Here is a 21,262-nt window from a genome sequence, read left to right as displayed (position 1 = left end):
AAACCATGGCATATGATTATATTATCTTGAAGGAAGAGTTTGTGAGTTTGCAAGATCTGTCCATTTCACTAATTTTATTTTATTTTTCCAACCCCCCCAAAAAAGGAAATTAAAAAAAAAACAAATGAAATATACCATCATCTTCAGTGGCCAATTGGGCTGCCTTGATAGTTACGTAACAACTTCTGATAATTATGAATTATCCATACTAATTAGTATAAGTAAGCTTGCTCCAAAGGCCTTTTTTCATTTTCTGGTTGAGGATCGTTCCTTGTACGTTGAAGCAAGCAAATGACTAATAAAGTTTCCAAAGTTAAAGCAACCCAATTGGCTTAACTCATGTATGCATGTGAACGATACTTATAAATGCACATATAGCTAAATATTTTAATCAACAAAGTAGCTAATAAACATTCATCGAATCTCGTAAAGATAATTTTGTCATGGATGATAGTTGCTTATGACAAAGCCATCATACCCGCCGGTTTATTTGAAATGAATTATTCACTTTACATGTCAAATTATATGTTGTTAACAGTTTGGTATTACCTAACGAATAATAAAGCGTGGTCCACGACCTTTTAAGATGGATGAGTAGAAAATTTGGGGACGATGCATTGAGACACATGATAACATGATAACATGATAGTATGATACACGACACATGATGATGCATAATTGTTTTTACTTGAAGAGAGAATCTATCTCAATGCCCAATACTAACTCAAATACAAATTCAATGCACATTCTTACTTGTTAGGTGGTTTCTTTGTTTTGATCACACTTCCAACATCCTCATTCATTGTACATGGCTTTCTTTTTGGGTCTTCGTGTCCATTCACACACAGACTGAACGTAATTGGCTTCCTTTCTTTTTCGCATTTTCTGAATAATAATAAAATTATCTCAACATGGATTGAACTCCATATTTTTCTTTGCATGAATTGAGTGAAATGAACTAATTTTTCCTCCATTTTAATTAGCGTGAGAATCATATAAATAAACTTATCCGTTTCTATTATTGACCAAAACATGCCTTCCAGGTTCCAGCCTTTGCCAACAACTACGAGGAAAGGAAGGGATAAAATGGATTGAACTCAAATCTATATGAACTTTATTTCTTGTCTTTTGGTCAGACAATCTAGTATGAAATCTAACCCCCAAAGTTAATGGGATTTGGATCAATGATGGCATAAAATTAGCCACACAGAAAATATTATTATCGTATTTTGAACATAACATGCATGTACCACTACCAACCAAGCATAAAATTATTTATGATTTATAAGAATAAAAAGTTATGAAGTCCATCCAATGAATTATATTAAGATGTGTCGGAAGAGTTTTTGTTAATTAAATTAAATATGGTTATTTCTTTTAATACAAGAGAAGAGATAATGTGCAATGAAAGGAATTCGCTTTCGTGATCAACTAACCTAACTCGCTTCCATGACAAGCTAGTATACCTCACTTATATGTCTATTTCTGGATTTGAAAATCTAAGTCAATTGAAATTACCAGCCAGAAAAAGTTGAATAAACCCACTTTACTAATTTGTTTTCAACATGTGGAATAGTTTGGATTTACAATACAACACAAAATTCAAATAATTCACCTCTCTTTAGTGGGATTGACCACAAGGACACAAGAAGACAAAAGCTGTTCCCAGTTGTTGACCTAACGCACAAAAGGCCAAACCCAATGTGGGCCGCACGTTACTACAAAAAAAATCAACTCCCAAAAGAGAAAAAGGGATATGACCCAAATTAAAAGAGAAAAAATTAATTAAATATATATATATATATATGTGTGTGTAAACCACACGGCATTATGTTTGGTACACTTTGTGTTTGTGTGTGTGTGGCGCGCTGGGGCGTGGTACATGCTTAGCCACCCCCTCACAATACGACAACGTATTCATCCAAATATACAAGCACTTAATAATATCATTGTTTTTTGAAAATTAATTCATATTAATGGAGTTTTGGACCGTTGTATAATTTCTTTGGCCATCATTTTTTAAGGAGTATTTTATTATCGTGGAGTTTGAGGAAGGACTTGGGTGTGAATTGCTTAGACACTTCTTAATTTACAATCTCTGAAGCTTCTGTGTGTTTGCTATTGAGGGAGGTTTAGCCATCGCAGACGACCAGCCAGTTGGCACTTTTAATGTTTTCTTTTATTCATGTTTACGTTGTTGTTTCACTCACCAACAAATTTGGTTTTTGTGATGAAAATAATTGTCCTTTGACGTAGTCTTTTATGTCTTTATTATTTGGACGGGACAATGTTTTTTGTCCAATTACATTGTCCATTCAAACTAATATTTGAATAAATAATTCACTTATTTAATGCCCAAATTTTATTTTCCAATTTTTCACTAAATTATGTACAATCCTTGCATTGTGCCAAGGGATTGAATCTAAACAAATAAAGTCCTTTCATTTATGAAAAATCCTAATATCTATCAAGATCATTTGATAGGCGTGATTGAGTTCGTGCATATCAATACAATACAATATAATCCTATTAGATGAATTCATATGGTAAATTTAGGTTATGTCAATTGTAGGGCAGTAAGTTCAACACTTTAAGCTTAAGTTTGAATTTTTCTTTCAATGCATTAGACTGATTTAAACTATCGCTTACATGTATATAAAAAAAATATCATATGATTTAACTTTAAACATAATGTTAAAATATTTTTCCATTTTCATATAAAATTAATATGCAAAGAATCGTAAGAAACTATAAAATAAAATAAAAACAGCCGCATAGTGATTCATGATCGAAGAAAAAATCAATGTTCTTTTAACAGTGTACCCGTCACTTGTCTATCTTTTAGCTGTTGAATTTGTTCTCCTACACCCCCAATGGGTCCATAACATAACCATACGATTAAAAAACAAAGCAAAAGAAACCAACGGTGGAGATGCACCAAAGTGTCCCACATCAGATGTCACAAGGAATATCTAATCAATCATCTCCTAAAAGCCAACCATGAGGACCACGTGTCATACACGGATTGATTGGTGACCATCACGGGGGCTTTAAGGGGTCCCACCACCGAGTTCATCGTATCAACTTGTTTTTAGGAATAAGGCCCTAAGAATGGACCCACTAGAAAACGTGAGAGATTTGCATTCGCCACGTGTACGTAGCCCACGATTAGGATAGAACACGCTCCAGATAATGCGACAAAGCTCAAAGCCCACGTTAGAATTAAGTTTCGTTTTTCCAATTTAGTTAATGAAAAGGGCCCTCCCAATAGTCCTCCTCAGCCTCCGACAAAAAACATGTCGTCACGCGCCTTCCACTACCGGACAAAACAATGTCGTCTTGAATGGCAGGTTCGGTGTTTCAAGGATGTGATAAGGATAAATTCGTACTTTCGGTATGGAGGTTTGGCAAAAGAGTCGGGACGGAACCCTTTGTCGCCACGTGCCTTGGCGTCGGCCGCACGCAGGAAACTCTTGTCTCTCTCTCTCTTCCCTTTATTTTTATTTTTCCTTTTCCTTTAAGAATATTTTGTTTTTATTTTACAAATTCTAAGGTGTGTTTGCTGGAGCCAGATTTTGGCTATCTCATCCGAGGTATTAAATGCCGATATTATTCCGATAATCTCAGATTTTTGGAGGGCCGATATTTTCACAATTAGTAATGGTGTTATTGTCAATATATCGATATTTTTATCAATAATATCACAATAATATCGGGGACGATAATTTCAATATTTTTATGAATAATTTGGGCAATATATGGTAATATTATCGATAATATCGCGATACAAAACCCAAAAAATACATGAAATTTTTTGAAAAGCCTCCCCTATTGCGAATAGAGGGATTCGAACCCCTCCCCTTCTGTCAACAACCACAACGCCTTATCCATCTCGCTAAGGATGTGTTTGTGATTATATTTTCGGCGTGTAGTATTTATAACGTCTTTAAAATGTCTGCAAGCTAACATTTATTATCTAAGATAAATTTCACTATTGAAAAAAACACCAAGGGGATTCAAACCCCTCCCATTTTACTCCTTCAACACTTTAACCACCATATCACTTACATTTTTGTGAAAATATGCTAAAATATTTATATATATACATGGTTTTGTTTTGAATTCTTTTTGCAAGAAACAAATTTTCACATGAGATGAGAATGACTACTCTTCACAATATACTTACTCTACACACTACACATAGAGATGATGAAGATTGTGAAAATTTTGAACCTCATAGGAACTTTATGTGGTATTAAGTCACTCATGTAGATCCATGCAATGTATAAGTGTAAAATATAGTAGTAATTCATTATATATAAATGATTATGGTGTGTTTAATATTCTTTCATTAATGACTATATATTTTCTACACTTACAGTGTTTGTCAGCTCGCTATATAATCAACTTAAATCCATCATGCAATGCATTTCCTTCCAATTTTTGGTGATAAACTAATAGATAATTGACTAAATAAACATCATGCAAAGTTTCAATAAAAATTTCTAAGTTTTTCTTACAATTTCCGTGGTTTTTATTCAATTTTTATCGATACCGATAATATCTCAATATTTCCATCGACATTTCCGATATCATCGATATTTTAGACCTTGTCATCTCATGGGGTTTTCTTGAAAAATAACGAGACTTTGAATTTAAAAAAAAAAAAGAAAAAAAGAAGAAAAGAATTCCTTAGTTCTTCAAGAATTAGAATACTACTTCTTACTTAAGAATTGAATTCTTCCAAAATTAGTAATTCAATTTCTAATTTTATGTGGGCCTTACTTACTTTTCAATTTTTTGATGTGAAGTAAACACATGAATCATCTCCATAAATGGAATTCAATTTCTGATGAGAATTCAAATTCCTTATTAATAAACACACTATGAATTTTAATAAAAAAGAATTATGGTAAAAAGTGTGTCTGTTCTGTTGGTAGTAGGTCTCCTTTTTGGTGTTCAAGGAATATTATGAAATTATGAAAAGTAAATAGCCCAGTTTGACTTCTCTGATACAAATATTTAATTATTGGGCAGAATTGTGTGGAACATAGTAGAAAGTAGTTAACAATGCAATGCACTGTGCACCGTCTGTCATAATTTAAATTTTTTATTCAAATAACAACAACTCACCATGTTTTTTTTATATTCAATATGCATATTCCTTTTGTTTTTGGTTGGAACTTGGAAGTAAGTATATATAGTCATATTCCTACTATGTCTTTCTATCTAAGCCTATATATATATATATAAATAATAACATGCTCTTGCCAAAATTACAAATTTCAAATAAAGAAGAAAAAACATTATAAAACGAAACAAAAAAAGGGAAAAAAAACAATCCATATTTTTCTGGTCGGAGAACTCCATCAAAATACCACAAGCAACTTGATGTCACGAGTAACAAGAAAATATGAAGCATATGTCTCGATAAAAATGAAAGTATTGAAAGTTAGGTAAGTTACGGGTCCACATATTTCGGCTTACTATTTACAAAGATAAGAATAGTATGAGAATATAATTACGTTGTATAATCTATTCACATATCAGAATATAACTAGATATTTATTAATATTATACCCTAAAAGTGGAGAGTTTTAATTATATCGTTCACTTATATTATAACACATGAACGGGTTATATTATGTGACTGTATTTCACTGTCATAGGTTGGATATTATTGAGTAAAATATATCTCTTAAATAGCAAATATTGTATATTTTATAATTAAAATGACTTAAAATAACAGTGGGATAATTGGAGTTTGATACTAGTTTTTTATTTATAAAATATAGAGAATAATGGAAAAAGTAGAAATACAGTGTAAAGCCAACACACAGGGCTGTCAGTAGCCATTCCAACCTTTTTAGCCCATTCGCGGGAGAGAAACAGAGGACAACAACACAACACACAAAACACACTCTCCCTCCCCATTCCTTTCCTCCCTCCCTCCCTCAAAACAGAAGCGCAAAGAAACCGAGTGAGAGAGAGCAGCAGACCAATTGGCAATGGTGGCAAATATAAAATGAAAACAATAGGATTGAAAATTTAAAAATAGTAGGTCCCAGCTCAACAGTTTAATTCGGCCGCCTGCTTTGTCGTCTCTCTCGTCTCCGTCTTCACCACCGTCGTTCCTTTGCGTTTGACTCTCAATCTCTCTCTTTCTCTCTCTGCCTTTCTCTTTCTCTATTTTTTTTGGTGTTTGTACGTTTTCTCTGTCTCTCAGAGTGATATCTTTCATCTCTCTCAGTGTTTGGTCTGAGTTGTCTCTGCTCTCTTATTTCAGAAAGAGAAGTGTCTCTTCCTTGTTCAGTTAACCCAAAACGAGGAATCAATCCGATAAAACTCAAAAGAGGAGGTACAAAGAACAAACCCAAGCCCATCAGCACAGAGGGAGAGCCACACAGAAAAAGTCCACTGGTCCTTTGCTTTCTCTCTCAGGTCTCAACCAAACCCATCACATCCTTTGCCAAACTCAACCCTTTTTTCCATTTTTCTATTATGTCCATTAAAGGGGGTGTTTTGCTCAGGATCATTGTTGGGTTTTAAGCGTCTCTCTTTCTGGGTTGTGAATTTTTTGCTGTGTTGAGAGAGCGTCAGAAAAAGAGATATTCATGGCTGGCAGTAATGAAGTCAACGTCAATGAATCCAAGGTACACTCTGTTCCTTGCCTTGATCAATCTTAGTCCCTCAAAGCCCTCCCTCTCTCTTCTTGTTTTTCTCTTCAATTTTACTTTTATCGTGTTGCCATTTTGGGCCTGCCTATTTTTGGTTCTAGCAAGTTGGAGATTGTTGAACTTGGAGAGTCTCATTTGGGGCCAAACTCAAGTTTGATCCCCTTTCCCTTTTTATTTGGTTTGAAGGTTTGAATTGTTCTCAAGGGCATTTCTATTAATCATTTTTTTTTTCATAAAAGAAAAATTATCTTTTGTGCTTAAGATGTGGGTTGGTTGGATTTTCTTACTTCTTTCTATTTCTTCTGTCTTGGGTCCAATTTCTTGTTCTGGAAAGTTACGAGTTTGATAAGTTCTAGTTTCATTTGGTGCAAAAGTTTGCAACTTTTCACTAAGATTTGAAGGTATTTGAGGTGAATTAGGCATATCCTCGTTTGTTTTCCCCTTTTGAACCGATTTTGCCTTCCTCGTTCAATAATTTCCTGCTGGCTTTGGGGCTTTCGTTGTTTGCTTACACTTGTAATTTCTTTTCTGTATCCAGGTGTTTTTCTCTATGCATATAACCAGTCTGGTTGTTTATACTTTGAAGGCTTGAAATATTATAGATAGATTCAAGTTCTAACCCTTGTCATTTCTTTTCCTTTTTCAGAGGGTCGTTCCGCTTAATACATGGGTACTCATCTCCAATTTCAAGCTAGCTTACAATCTCCTGCGCCGGGCTGATGGAACATTCAACCGTGAGTTGGCAGAGTTTCTTGACCGCAAAGTCCCTGCCAATACAATTCCAGTTGATGGGGTTTTCTCATTTGATCACGTTGATAGAGGTACAGGGCTCCTTAACCGGGTTTACCTACAGGCCCCTGAAAATGAGGCTCAATGGGGGATTGTGGATCTTGAGAAACCCTTGAGCACCACCAAGATTGTCCCAGTCATAATTTTCTTCCATGGTGGTAGCTTCACTCATTCCTCAGCCAACAGTGCCATCTATGATACATTCTGTCGCCGTCTTGTTAACACATGCAAGGCTGTGGTAGTGTCAGTAAATTATCGTCGATCACCCGAATATCGATATCCTTGTGCATATGATGATGGCTGGGCAACTCTCAAGTGGGTTAAATCAAGAACATGGCTTCAGAGTGGGAAGGACTCAAAGGTTCATGTTTACCTGGCTGGAGACAGTTCAGGTGGCAACATTGCTCACCATGTTGCAGTAAAAGCAGCTGAAGCAGAAGTTGAGGTATTGGGAAACATCCTTCTTCACCCCATGTTTGGTGGGCAAAAGAGAACAGAATCAGAAAAGAGATTGGATGGGAAGTATTTCGTTACAATTCAAGACCGCGATTGGTACTGGCGAGCTTTTCTTCCTGAAGGAGAAGACAGAGACCACCCAGCATGTAATATATTTGGCCCCAGAGATAAGAGCCTTGAAGGGCTCAAATTCCCCAAAAGTCTTGTTGTTGTGGCTGGTTTTGATCTTGTCCAAGATTGGCAATTGGCGTATGTGGAAGGGCTGAAGAATTCAGGTCAGGATGTGAAGCTCCTTTATCTGAAGCAGGCCACAATCGGTTTCTACTTCCTGCCAAACAATGAGCATTTCTATTGTCTCATGGAGGAGATAAGCAACTTCGTCAATCCTGACTGTTAATAAACTCTACTTAACTTTACCTACAGCCAGCCATACATAGCAAAAGCTTGACATTTTACTTGGGTTCCTCCTCCCTCCTTTTGCACTGTCCTAGTGTGTAGTAGTTGTAAGATTGTCTAGTATTACTTGTTACTTACTTACTGTGTTTACCATTTGTTGTGGTAATTTTAGAGTTCTGCAACTGTCGTCCCCCAGAACTGTTCGATATCATTCTTGCTCTGGGGATACTAGTCTTGTTCTAGGTCTCTTCAAGTTGCCTGAGAAGGCTGGCGGCCATTTTCGGCAGCTTGGAAGGAAGGATCAGAACTCAAATTGTGGGATTTGGGATAACCACCCAACAGATGTAAAAGCTTTTACCCTGGCTCACTTCTGGCCATGATTGATGAAGGGAAGCGTTGGGGTAAAATGCTTGGTGGTTGATCAATATGTTGTTTAGTAAATGGATTTTATTGTAAGCACTAATTTTTCAGAACTTGAACTGTGGAAGGAACATATGCTCCTTGTTATGAACATAAATCAAATGTTATACTACTTTGTGTTACTTACTGTTGTACTACTAGCCTCCCTTAAATCAAATATAAAAGATTTCGTTGGCGTTTCAATCTTCTTCATCAGTTCCCTATCTTTTGTTTCATTTCATTGCTTCTTTTAACTTCAATCACGACTTTTACCAGTGAAGAGCTTTGACCCTGTTTTGCCTTTTGCGTCTTTATCCTTGACATCAGTGCATGCCTTTCTGCTAGGCTTTTGCTTGCTTTGTTTTCCTTTGAAATTTTGATCCCCTTTTTCCATATTTTTGGTGTCCCATTTAAGGATTTAAACTTCAAAATCACCTCAGAAAGATGATACCGAAAGTTGAAACGAAAGATAGAAAGATTATCGCTTGTACTAAAAAAATAGAAAGAAAGATTATGTTGTTGTAAATAATTGGTACAAGACCTCTCATGGGATGGCATCGGGGGCGTACCATCCATCCCAGTCTTCCAAAAAAACCAAAACCCCAATCTATTATTAATATTATTCACCAGAAAAGACATGAAAATTGAGCAAGAAAAATGATTGGACAGATGGACTTGGGCATCTTTCTACATCTGTTTGTTTGGTTAATCATCGTTATTCTATCTAGATTCTAGATAGTAGAAACTAGAAAGAAGACTAAAATTGGAATGGGTTTATCTTATTCTGGGGATGGATTTGGGATAATAGCAAATGCAAAGAACGGGGTTTGTTTTTTGATAGTGGGGGGGAGGCTCACCTGGTTGGTAGTGGTTGGGAATTTTGGATGTATTCCAAAGGGACCGCATTTGAAAACTCAACGGAGCAAAAAAACAAAAAAAAAACAACACACAAAATTTAGTAACATTTTTGGGATTTGCTAATGGGCACTAAGTGGTAAATAATAAAAAAACACAGCTATGGTTGGACAAGGACATGGAACCTTGTCTTTATTTGACTTTCTTTCTTCTATTCAATGCATTGCTTGCTTGCTTGCTTAGAATGTATTATGCTTAGGTTGCTTTCTTTTCATTCACGTTGGTGTTTTTATTCTAAACCCAACCCAACCCAACCCAACTTTTAAATTTTGAGTTTAATATTGTTAATTATTAAAACGAGAGCTTATGTTGCTCGGATTGTCATGGTTTTTGCCATGTCGTGTCGTATTATGGTTTGTCTCTTGCAAATTAGCTGTTTATGTTTTGAAGTTATTCCCCATAATACGACACAACAAGTCCTTGTCAACAAAATGGCCTTTTTCTTTAATGTCGATGCGCGAGTGCGGACAAAAACCCTTAATTCGTTTGCTCACCTCACTCACTATCCTTTTACTTTTCTGCATTAAAATATAATTTTTGTGGGTCATTGGATGCGGTGCGCGTTCACATCTAACTCATGTCTTTTTTGGAGAGACACTTATAGGTATAGCGGAATAACACTGTTTTGCTATTTTCGATCAATCACTGTACGTTAAACGTGATAATTCTTTGACGTGACAGTCGCAAAGTTTTTTTCTTGCCTTCCTCCTCCTCCTTCTCTTTGTTGAAATTGAAAGGAAAACGTTTTCCTAATCAATTGGCTAGGTCTTGGTCGTTACTCATATCACCCATCAAGGAACAAACACCATTCAAGGCAACCGATCCATTTGGAATTTTCTTTTTGTAAAGAAAAATAAAATAAAATAAAGGTCATTTCTAAGTTTATACGCATGTTTTATGTTTATCGTTAAGTTCTAACTTTATTTGATGTCGGGAGTCTTTCCAAATTTATCTGATGGAGTATGTTTTTATTTATACATAAAATATATTCCACTACAATCATGACATGGGATCATCCTAATTTAATTTTACTCAGGATAAATAAAGAATATAAGCAATAAACTAGAAATGAAGTCCAGTTTGATGGTAATCTAAATTATAATTTTTTAGAGTGAAACCTATTGGAAATTTTAAAACATGAGAAAGATGCGATAATCCTTTATTTTATTAATGGACAGATGACGAATTAACAATGATAAGCAATACCATTATGAATACTTATCCCTTTTTTTTTAATCTTTTAAATATATATGTACATGTATTGCAATTGGGTCCAGCCAAAGCATGGTGTTTCATGCTTGTATGAAGTCATTTTATCAACACCTAAAGGTTGGATTTGCTTTCCCAATGAAAGAAAACAAAAGAAAAGGGCATTGCAATTGCACCCCAGTGTTGTGAACTTGTGACGCATTCTGGGTTTTTTTGGGAAAAAAAAACCAAATAAATACGTTATTTCTTATTTTCTGTTTGGTTAAATAAATGGGACAGTTTCATTGGAGATATAAGAAAGAAGTAGATAGAAAAGTTGTAGAGGATTATTCTCATCAGTCTTTCTAGGGTAATGCTATCAGCACTCATTTAGATCCTTGCACTTTAAAATGAATAAATCTTATAATTTTTTTGGCACTCACAGAATTAAGTGCAAATAGCACTGACCTTCTTCTAAAGACAAGATAGGGGGTGCCTGATGAAACATTTAAACAACAGAAGAAATCTTTGGGAAGAATAAGAAGTGTTTACTTTTTTCAAAATTCATAAACAGATCCAGCAACCAAAACAGGTCAGTCTAGAAATGCCTTCAACATGCATTTAAGGTGCAGTTGGATGGTCATCCTCCTAGAAAACAAAAGGAAAATATTAAATTGCTAGCAAAAATATTTAACATGCAACATCTGGAAGTCAGCTTCCAAGTATTATTTGCTCTTGTTTCAGATGTAATTTGATACATCATCTACAGCCTTCAAATAAGGCAAGAACTACCTCTTCTTTGTCAATGTAATTTCTATAATAATTAGCAGATTCAATCACAAATGCTGGGACTTTCTGCAGGAAGACAGACGGCGTCGCCTCTTTGAATCTATGATGTCTTGGTGGAACTTATTTGGATTTCCATAGGCATTCAGCGGTTTGGTACACTTGGTCAATGAAATAATGTACAGATTCTGCAACCCAACGTAGTCAATCAATTGTGTGTGTATATGAAACCAATCTTATATAAACTGATGACAAAAACTGAAATAACATAATTCAAGAGCAATCACATGATTCGGCTTGACCCATAAAATACACAGAAAGAGGTTAAGAGTACCCAAATAAATAGTTCTCATTCAGACTAATGACAGTAACGTAGTTGCATGGGGGCCAATCATATAATTTCAATATCCAAGGAATTCGGGATGCGACAGCAATGAAATTCATACGCTTGTTAAAATTACCCAGTGTTAGTTGGAGAAAACAGTCCTTTGTTCCTTTTTTGGCATCTCAACAAAGGAACTCCATTCAGGTTCATCTGCGGTTATACTATTCACACTACATCTAGAATGATCTCTTCGCAAGGCTACACACATGCACTCACACTCACTCACATTTAAGTATAGATTGTTCATCAATCAACAGAACATGGGTTACCAAGGTCAGCCCACAATATTTTTCATAATGTCAGTGGTGTGACATTTTAGAACTGGTAAGTAATCTCAAAGGTGAAGCATAATTATCAATGAAATTCAACCACAACTAACTTATTGTACAAATTGCTGACTTAGAAGAAGCCTCCTAGTAATCAAGATGGGCCAGCACAGACTATTGCAATCAGCTCACACTTAAGACTTCCCAAGTGTCTACCCAAAGCATGTGATGTGTAAATTCTTCCATTCAAGGATCCTAAGATGCCATCAATATAACTTGTGGATCAATTCGATGGGCATGTGATGAAAGATGGCTGTTGACAAAGAGTACCTTGTTGAGCTGATTTATCTTTTTCAGTGAATCCAGGGTGGCACTCAGCCAGTTGATCAAAATAGAAAGGCTCCCAGTCTCCTAACATTTTGGAAAAGGGAAGGAAAGAAAGAAAGAGGCCAGACAACAATATATAACCATAGGATTCTAATCAGTTATATTAATAGGCAACGGCGGGCAAACATCCTGGACTGATATTCATGTACTTACGACAAAAAATTCAGGCAAGGGAGTCAATACCAACAAGCCATTTTCTGAGGTAAGATGTGTACCTGTGAATAATGTGGAACCTCTGTTGCCCCTTATGGATGTAATGAACCATTCACAATGACTGGCTGAATGCTTTATGCAATTGCTGTCATCCAATATGCTCTACCAAAGTGGAATGAAGAATCATGACTGCAATTCATCCAAAGGAACTTCATATCCATGCTTCCACATTAATCCTATTATTTTCGCAACCTTATATCTTTGACCACACCTTGAGTAGGCTTTGTACAATATCCAAAATGTTCTTTTGGTACAGTCCAGGTTAATATTCTCCATCTCATTAAGCACACTCTCCATTTCTTCTAAGCGCTTTTGTGATGCATACATGACCATCTTACAATGATACAGGGACCTGCAAGTTCTCCACCTTGCCCATTCCGCACGTTTCACAAAATTTTCAAGTCTGTCCACTTCATTGCATCGGAAGTAACTTGAAATTATAGATCGCATCACACCTGTAGTAGTTACAGAGGTATTGTGCTCAAATGCCTCATCTATTGACTTCTCCATTGCCTCAAACCAATCCTCTTGAGCATAAACCCTAATCAGCAACACATTCAACCAAGGTTTGTATTCATTTTCTGGAATAAGTTTCATTAGCGAGTGAATCTTTTTCACTCTGTCTGTGGCAGAACTCTTGCAATAAGCACATATCATTGCTCTTATCAATGGGATTTCCTTGTCATTCACGTGATGTTTTACCAATTCATATGTCTCCTCCATCTTTACCAAATTACCTGCATGAGCATACCCTCGAAGCATTAGCAAGTGGGTGCTAGTATCAGGACTGACAGGGCCCACCTTCATCTTTTGGAAAGTTTCTTCCATACTATCCCACATCCAAGCTGTAATATATCCAGCAATCAAATTGTTGTATGTGCTTAAATTAGGCGAGAGATTTAAATCATTTAAGCCCTGGAGAGTTGCCTCCATATGATCAACCAGCATCAACCGACCAAAAACGGAAATCAGAATATTGTATGTTACAATAGTAGGACTGCAATCTGGTTCCCTCTTGAGGTCCCGAAACAAAGACTGACATTTAGCAGCAAGACCATTGAACATATAAGCACTCATCAGTGCATTATAAATAGAAGTCGTCTTGATTCGCTTGTTTAAAGCCTCGGTAAATAACTCAACAGCAAGTTCAACATTCTTGGTTTTACCTGCCAATGTAATAGCCTTGGCATACTCCTCTGGCGTCATAGGAGTGCCACCAGCCTCCTGCTTTCTTCTCCAATAAAAAACCTATAACACAAGCAAAACAGATGAAAAGAAAATAGATAATTAAAACCAACATTTCCAATAGGTTTTACCTGAAATTAACATAGGTAAGGCACGGTAAAGATTAGCCATTCCCTACATTTAGTATTCATCTGTCTGTTGTTGTGGGTTTGTGATAATTTTCTACAGACGCAAACACATCTCAAGTAGAACCAAATCAATTCCGTTGTGTTTTGTCTTTTAGATAGTCTTAAAAATTCAGAACAATTCACCATGCATATAGACTTCGAAAGAGCCCTAAGCAGGATAAACCAGGGGTAGAAACTTCTGCTGTGATTAAATTTTACAAAATCTGTTTCCATGTTAGTGCAATAGCAGTGCATATTCTGGACAAAGAACTGAAAATGAGATATGCTATCCGTCAAAAAATCCTAGCATGCCTAAAACCCAAGCAATCTTTTTGAAAAGCAATTGGACCCACATAGAGACACAATTACCAAATGCACAATGGCATTTCAGCTGATTCTTATGCTGCATAATTAGTAAAATAAGCAAAAACTTATACTAAATGCACATCAAACAAACCACTGGGATTACATATATCATATATACCACGCCTAAAACCGAAAAGCTTTGACCTTTTAGTTTGAAGTCTCAAACTTTATGAGGGAAATTACCTCCTCGGCTAAATGGGGCCACGAACGTAACTGGTTCATAAGCTCAACGACAGCGAATCCATTCCCATATCTCGAAAAGAAAGAAGAGCCCTTCTCTTCCAAAACCCTAACAAACTCGTCAGAGTCCCCAATATTCTGAACCAGTTCGTCCCTCAACTGCGTGACCTTGTGCACCAGATCCTCTCTGGACCTCAGGTCTTGGGGCGAGGGCTTGTCGATGAACAAACCGATGATGCTTGGGAAGGAGGTGGGAGAAGATGAAGATGGAGAGGAAGATGACTGGTTCTGGGCATTGACATCGCGGGTGAATCTGTAATTAGGGGAGTTGGTGTGGGTGAGATTGTAAGGAGGTAGGGTTTTGGTTTTGGAAGAGCATCTGTGGCGGCAGAGAAGCTCTGATTGGGCGGAGTCTGATAGCTTCCAAACTCGCTTCATTGCTTGGTGTTAGTGGTGACCGCTGTGTGCATCTTCTGGGTTTTACCAGGGTTTTTCTCTCTGCCTGTCGATAGACTACCCGGCGGCCGATGTTTGGGATTTGGTTTTACGGTAAAATGTTTCCCCTAAATTAATACAAAGTAACAAATCACATTTTATTTATAAAATAAAAAGGAAGATAGAAGAAAAATAGATTATCATATGCTAATGGCTCACAAAATGCGGGTTGGTACTCGACCCTTTCATCAAAAAAAAAAAAATGGCTCACAAAATGTGGGTTGGTACTCGACCCATCTAGGCAGGCCCAGTATGCGTTGCTTTGGTTGATAAGCCCAAAGCAACCTTCCTATATATAGGGGGGAGGATCAAACCCTCAAACCCATTAAGCCCACAAACTATTAGGTTCGGTTGGGTCACAACACAAACTAGCCTACCTCATTCCTTAACTATGAGGTTGGGGGTTCGATCCCCGCTCATGGGAATGGAGCGCATTTCATGGCCAGCCGTTTACCTCCATTGAAAAAGCTCTCGTCGGCGAAAAGGATTAGTCACTGCTGTCGGCAGTGGATACCCTTGGGTCTCACCTAAAAAACCAAAAGCTTTTGGTTTTTGGTTTTTTTACTAATTTACTACTCGAAAAAAGCTGATTACATGACACATTTGCACATCAAAAGTGAGGAGTCCCTACGCTAGCCACGTCGGCAGCAATTCGTCAGCGGAAGCGAGGCAGTGGCCTACAGTCACTCTTATCAAAGCCGAAGCTGAAGCTGCTTGCTTTACAAATTACAAAGCTTGGCGTTGGCATTAATCAGCAACAGCAAGTCTCAATATTTATTTATTATCCATGTCAACTCTCTTTCTTCACAACAGGTGAGTCTCTCTCTTCTTTGTCACCGACGCCGTTGATTGAATTTCTTTCTTTCATGGACTTTCTTAAATTGTTCTAAACAGATTAGTCTAACTGCTAAATGGTTCGTCAAGAAATTTACCTCTGCACTGGTTATGGCTTAGTATGAAAGAATATAATTCAATTTGCAGATGAGGGTAACGATGTTCTCAAGGTTTACGTTGTTGGGTTGGAAGCTGCTTGTCGTATTTGTAAAATTTCCCAAGAAAGGAAGTAGCTTGAGGTGTGAGCTGATGAAATAGGAACAAGCTTAGCTACTTGGTTGGTTGTCCTTATATTTCTTTTGGTGTTTTTTTTTTTATGGCTTATACTTGTAGGATTGGCGTGATTGGGATGCTTTTTTTTTTAGTGTTTTCAAGGTTCGGCTACGTTGTTAGTCCTTAAAATGTGTTGTGCAAAATCATATTGCTTCTGGGCTTAAACTCAGATACATATCACAGCCGCTGCGGCTGCAGTTTGATGAATTTGATGAGATGGGCTATTCACTGAGCAGATTGACCCTAGAATCTGACCGTTTTGATGAAGTTGGTAGCAGTCAAACATCCGGCAAACCATTGCATAATCTAGAGCATGAAGTGGCCCAACTCACAAAGTTAAGGTCAGCACCCCATGAGCGGCTCACCCAATTTGGACCGGGGAAGCGGGACCTGCCCGTTTCCGTGGTCAAGATGCTGGCTGGTCGAGAAGGTAATTATTCGGGAAGGGGAAGGTTCTCTTCTGCAGATCGTTGTCATGTTCTAAGTAGATATTTGCCAGTGAAAGGTCCTGGGCTTGTCGACCACATGCCTAGCCGAGCATATGTCTCACAGTTTTCAGCAGATGGATCTCTTTTTATTGCTGCGTTTCAGGTAACATGTTTACTGACTGCACTTGAAACTAAATTTGGCAAATTTGGAATAAGATGACCATCCTGACCTCTATTTTACTTTTTGTTGAGTTCATCTGGTTTCTCATAAAACCCAGTGTTTTAAGATAGTTGTGCTGTTTCTTCAGTTCCAAAGCAGAAAAAAAAAATGGACTTAAGATTACATAAATCTCTAATGCCGTGGTTGCTACTTGTTAGTGATGATATAGGCTTGCTTGGTTGCAGGATAGCCAGATTAGAATATACAATGTGGACAGAGGGTGGAAAATACAGAAGAACATTCAAGCAAAAACTATGCGATGGACCGTCACTGATACGTCTCTTTCCCCAGATCAACACCATCTTGTGAGGCTCTGTATATTCAAACTACTACATGGACTTATGAAACACTAAATATATAGAAATTGGAATCAATGAAAAAAAATTCACAACGGCCAGGGGTACACATAGCAATGTCTCTCAATAATTTTATCTTTATTTTGACGTTGTATTCTGATATTTCAGGTTTATGCGAGTATGTCACCTATTGTTTGTATGGTTAATGTGGGATCATCTCAAACAGAGTCTCTTGCAAATGTAGCGGTATGAAGTACAATTGTTTCCAACACTTCAATTTGAATGGGTATTGTTATTGTAATTTTTTTGGGAAGAGCTCATGCATGCATACTGCAAAATAAGAACACATTTGACGCATACCAGCATAGTATATCATCATTATCCTGGGCTAACTTTACTCTCTTAAGTTAGCTTTCCTAGATTTTCTATTTTTCAACATTTGGCTCGTCTTCTCATGCAAGATTCTAATTATTTGAAACTAAAAAAGGAAATGTTTTTTTAGATTGTTGCTGATGTATTCTAAGATCCTAGGCTCATCTGTATTTTTCCCTTACTAGTTCATAGCTCCATAGACTAATTTTCAATATGGTTTAACACCATAGTGGATTGAACATCTAAGGCTTTTTACCTAAATTGACCTTAGGTTCCTTCATGCATTCCATATCATACATGAAAAATTGTTTTATGTACAAATATTGACTAAGTATGAAAAATGGGTTTTCAAAATAATCATTTTCTCAAGATAATTTTTGGCGGCTTTTATTCCTCACACATCAAATAAGAAAACTTGATTTTATGGGATTTTAGTATGAAGTATATATTGACTTAATGAACCATCATTTTTAGCCTAAATCGTATTTTGCACTAAAATTGATTTTTCATAATTTGATTTGGTTTGGAATTTGATTTTCTAGTATTTTTATTTGAATCCAAATTGGGGTACTTCCTTATCTACATTGTAAACTTAAGTAAATAGAGTAATATAAAAATAAATAAAAGTAAAATGACAAAGATATTTACTTCAATGTTGAAAATGGAAATAAGGTAATAATTTGTACACAGTCACTGATTAGGTTAATATTGAAAATAAGTTAAATATATAGGTTTTATATTTTTTTCTTAAAAAACCACACTGGGCTACAGTGCCCTTGGTGTGGTTCCGCCCTTGCCTAACATTCACAGAATTCTTTTTATTAAAAAAACATTCAGAGAATGATTTCTTATGCAGGAGATCCATGAAGGTTTGGATTTTTCCTCTGGTGATGATGGAGGGTACTCGTTTGGTATTTTCTCCGTAAAATTCTCGACAGATGGACACGAACTTGTTGCTGGAAGTAGTGATGACTCCATATATGTTTATGATCTTGAAGCCAATAAACCCTCCCTTCGAATTTTGGCACACACGGTATAAGCATTTCTGAACGCCTCAATGATTCTATCTTCTTGTTCTTGATTATATTTTACTTATTGTTCTCTAATCCTTGACTCTACCGAGGAAGTGGGGCTGGGTGCCTCAGCCCTTTCAACGACCCACACTAATCAGTCACCAAATGTCTTTTCTTCTTCTTTACCTTCTAGTATTTTCTTGGAGTTTTTTTGTCCTCATATTGAGGAACACTGAAATGTAATGTGGTGACTGCTCTTCGATGGGATCTTAGAGGTCGTAAATTTGATTGGTTTCTTTTGCAGTCTGATGTGAACACCGTATGTTTTGCCGATGAAAGTGGCCATCTTATTTATTCTGGAAGTGATGATACTCTCTGTAAGGTAAAATTGATGTCCACATGCTGGCACTCCATTGAAGTACTTCTAATTTTGAGTTTCCCTTGTACATAAATACATATTGGTAGACGTTATGTGTATTTCACAGAATTCATAATTCAGAATTCTCAAAGTTGTAGTTATAGAGAAGTTTTAAGGAAGTCCTTATTATTTTGACTTACCTGAGATGAATGAGCAAACTCATATAAGGTATAGCTTTGTGTAGGTGTGGGACAGACGTTGTTTTAAAGCTATGGGGAGGCCAGCAGGAGTCTTGACGGGACACCTAGAAGGTATTACATTCATTGACAGCAAGGGAGATGGTCGTTATTTCATTTCAAATGGTAAAGATCAGGCCATTAAACTTTGGGATATCAGGAGAATGACTTCTAAGGCCACCTGGTATGTTCACATCCTAGCTTCTCATGGTGCTCTTGTAATCGTACATGTATAAGTTTGTCCTTTTTATTTTTATGTGTCCAGTAGTTGATCATGGTCATGAAATTTTATTATCTATCTGTGTGAATCTGTGTGAACGCTATCTTATTAATCCTGTTTTATAAACACCCGAGATGATATTTTTTCACTACTTAAATCAAGATCAGCATGGTTGTGGAAGGGCTAAGTTATATCATTGCGAATTTGTTTGCTGGGTCTGCAGGAAAGTTTGGTCTCTTGCAATTTCCAGTTATGGTTTCCAAAATTAATCACTGTTGCAAGAAAGTAACAATCCTTCAATTTATTCCAGCATTCCAGGGCAGAGGAGTTCTGAATGGGATTACAGATGGATGGACTACCCACCCCAGGCAAAAGATATCAAACATCCATCTGATCAATCAATAGCTTCATATAGAGGTCATTCAGTCTTGCGTACGCTTATTCGCTGCTACTTTTCCCCCGCATGTAGGTAAGCACTAATCATAATCTTTTTATTCATACTTCTCTAGAGGTCCAGAAGCTGGTTTCATATCGCCGTTGAGTTTCTTTGTTCAAATGTGCTTGGTGATCTTGAATCTTAACCTACTTTTGCATTAATGCGATAGGTACAATTTTCAATGAGTAATATTCAACAGATTTCTAGTCAACCAAACTTGAGCTTTTAAAGTGGTTACTTGTTGCAAGTTTTACCCTGTAAACAGTGCTGTCAATATTCAAGACTTTTAACATACTTGATCTTCTTGAAATTTGCAGCACTGGTCAAAAGTACATCTACACTGGATCACATGATGCTGGCGTTTATATATATGATTTGGTATGTGGTACATGTATTAGTTATTTAAAGCTGCACATTCTATTTTTTTCATCTGGTTCCAGACCTGAGTTAATGGATCAGGATACTCTTTACTTATCTAGACTTCGAATGAAAGGAGATTAGCACTCACCAGTTCATGAGACTTTTGGATAAAAACTGCAACTTATTCATGTTAGGTTTTTCCCTATCTTACCACCAATCCAGTGTGCTGATGTCAATGCTCAAGTGCCAATTCTCTGGCTTGTGCCACTCTGGAATGCTTGTTTTTCCTTTACTCCCCCTAGCCCCTGAAGATTTCATGACTTAACTTATGGTAATTTCTTTGGTTAACTCTCTGTAGGTAAGTGGAGCCCGAGTCGCGACACTCAAGTATCATAAAGCACCTGTAAGAGATTGTAGTTGGCACCCCTATTACCCAATGCTCGTAAGCTCTTCTTGGGATGGGGGCATTGTTAGATGGGAGTTCCCAGGGAACGGAGAAGCACCACAACCTTTCAGCAGCAGAAACAGAATCTGGAGGAGACATTTTTCTTGAACTCACGAGTGATATTGCAGTCAAGACACAGTTTTGTTCAGGACACAATAATCTGGCGAATGTATGATGATAACTCAAGTTGTACTAACACCAATGAAATAAGCCCCGCCCAGTCTTTTGTAATAAGCATATGCACGAAATTCAGTTGTAAATAAATAACCAAGTATGTGTTAATTTTGATCTTGCAAAACATCCTATTTGTGTACCTGTTCTTGTTTGGTTATTTTGCTACTTCTGCTGAATATGTATAAGCCACTTCAAAAAGAATATATGCGAATGCAAATGGAAAACAGGAAAAACAATAACGGGAAGGAAATAAAACCAAGTAATTTTCATAGTTGAAAACAGTAAAATGGATTGGAAAAATAAAAAAAAGCTTATTAATAACACAGAAATTGTTAAGGGCCAAAAAG

General features: G+C 36.7%; 3 protein-coding genes across 13 annotated transcripts; 2 read left to right on the top strand and 1 right to left on the bottom strand.

Moving 5' to 3' along the window:
- The first annotated feature begins 5,834 nt into the window (after nucleotides 1-5,834).
- Nucleotides 5,835-8,860, top strand: LOC110761794 (gibberellin receptor GID1B). 2 transcript variants are annotated; one of them, XM_021964356.2, is made up of 3 exons: nucleotides 5,835-6,140; nucleotides 6,287-6,653; nucleotides 7,324-8,860. In XM_021964356.2, the coding sequence occupies exons 2-3, from the start codon at nucleotides 6,615-6,617 to the stop codon at nucleotides 8,317-8,319; spliced, it is 1,035 nt and encodes a 344-aa protein (XP_021820048.1). In that variant the 5' UTR covers nucleotides 5,835-6,140; nucleotides 6,287-6,614; the 3' UTR covers nucleotides 8,320-8,860. The 2 variants fall into 2 exon arrangements, with proteins under 2 accessions (XP_021820048.1, XP_021820047.1); XM_021964355.2 differs by having other exon boundaries at nucleotides 5,835-6,441; nucleotides 6,531-6,653.
- Nucleotides 8,861-11,469: 2,609 nt separating this feature from the next.
- On the bottom strand, nucleotides 11,470-15,453 carry LOC110761853 (pentatricopeptide repeat-containing protein At2g30780-like). Of its 2 annotated transcripts, XM_021964437.2 has the most exons (4): nucleotides 14,759-15,453; nucleotides 12,860-14,105; nucleotides 12,588-12,668; nucleotides 11,470-11,794 (listed from the first exon to the last, which is right to left on the bottom strand). In XM_021964437.2, the coding sequence occupies exons 1-2, from the start codon at nucleotides 15,191-15,193 to the stop codon at nucleotides 12,981-12,983; spliced, it is 1,560 nt and encodes a 519-aa protein (XP_021820129.2). In that variant the 5' UTR covers nucleotides 15,194-15,453; the 3' UTR covers nucleotides 11,470-11,794; nucleotides 12,588-12,668; nucleotides 12,860-12,980. The 2 variants fall into 2 exon arrangements, with proteins under 2 accessions (XP_021820129.2, XP_021820127.2); XM_021964435.2 differs by lacking the exon at nucleotides 12,588-12,668 and having other exon boundaries at nucleotides 14,759-15,452.
- Nucleotides 15,454-15,902: 449 nt separating this feature from the next.
- On the top strand, nucleotides 15,903-21,054 carry LOC110761864 (transducin family protein / WD-40 repeat family protein). 9 transcript variants are annotated; one of them, XM_021964457.2, is made up of 11 exons: nucleotides 15,905-16,063; nucleotides 16,232-16,361; nucleotides 16,594-16,948; nucleotides 17,191-17,310; nucleotides 17,470-17,547; nucleotides 18,530-18,706; nucleotides 18,991-19,068; nucleotides 19,289-19,464; nucleotides 19,811-19,969; nucleotides 20,254-20,314; nucleotides 20,655-21,054. In XM_021964457.2, the coding sequence occupies exons 3-11, from the start codon at nucleotides 16,769-16,771 to the stop codon at nucleotides 20,847-20,849; spliced, it is 1,224 nt and encodes a 407-aa protein (XP_021820149.2). In that variant the 5' UTR covers nucleotides 15,905-16,063; nucleotides 16,232-16,361; nucleotides 16,594-16,768; the 3' UTR covers nucleotides 20,850-21,054. The 9 variants fall into 9 exon arrangements, with proteins under 9 accessions (XP_021820148.2, XP_021820149.2, XP_021820146.2 ...); XM_021964454.2 differs by having other exon boundaries at nucleotides 16,541-16,948; XM_021964453.2 differs by having other exon boundaries at nucleotides 16,528-16,948.
- Nucleotides 21,055-21,262: the final 208 nt, after the last annotated feature.

The sequence above is a fragment of the Prunus avium genome, chromosome 8 (assembly GCF_965620075.1).
Source record: "Prunus avium chromosome 8, drPruAviu1.hap1.1, whole genome shotgun sequence".
NCBI lineage: Eukaryota > Viridiplantae > Streptophyta > Magnoliopsida > Rosales > Rosaceae > Prunus > Prunus avium.
Note: the sequence above shows the minus strand (reverse complement) of the source record. Positions and strands in the feature narration are given on the sequence as shown.

What these genes read in the sequence shown, in the direction of transcription:
- LOC110761853 (XM_021964437.2), bottom strand. Translation starts at nt 15,193, where the DNA reads ATGAAGCGAGTTTGGAAGCTATCAGACTCCGCCCAATCAGAGCTTCTC. An exon ending in GGCCCCATTTAGCCGAGGAG is followed by an intron (nt 14,106 to 14,758) that starts GTAATTTCCCTC and finishes CTTGTGTTATAG; the next exon opens with GTTTTTTATTGGAGAAGAAA.
- LOC110761794 (XM_021964356.2), top strand. Translation starts at nt 6,615, where the DNA reads ATGGCTGGCAGTAATGAAGTCAACGTCAATGAATCCAAG. An exon ending in TCAACGTCAATGAATCCAAG is followed by an intron (nt 6,654 to 7,323) that starts GTACACTCTGTT and finishes TTCCTTTTTCAG; the next exon opens with AGGGTCGTTCCGCTTAATAC.
- LOC110761864 (XM_021964450.2), top strand. Translation starts at nt 16,038, where the DNA reads ATGTCAACTCTCTTTCTTCACAACAG. An exon ending in TTTTTATTGCTGCGTTTCAG is followed by an intron (nt 16,949 to 17,190) that starts GTAACATGTTTA and finishes GCTTGGTTGCAG; the next exon opens with GATAGCCAGATTAGAATATA. An exon ending in GTGATGATACTCTCTGTAAG is followed by an intron (nt 19,069 to 19,288) that starts GTAAAATTGATG and finishes AGCTTTGTGTAG; the next exon opens with GTGTGGGACAGACGTTGTTT.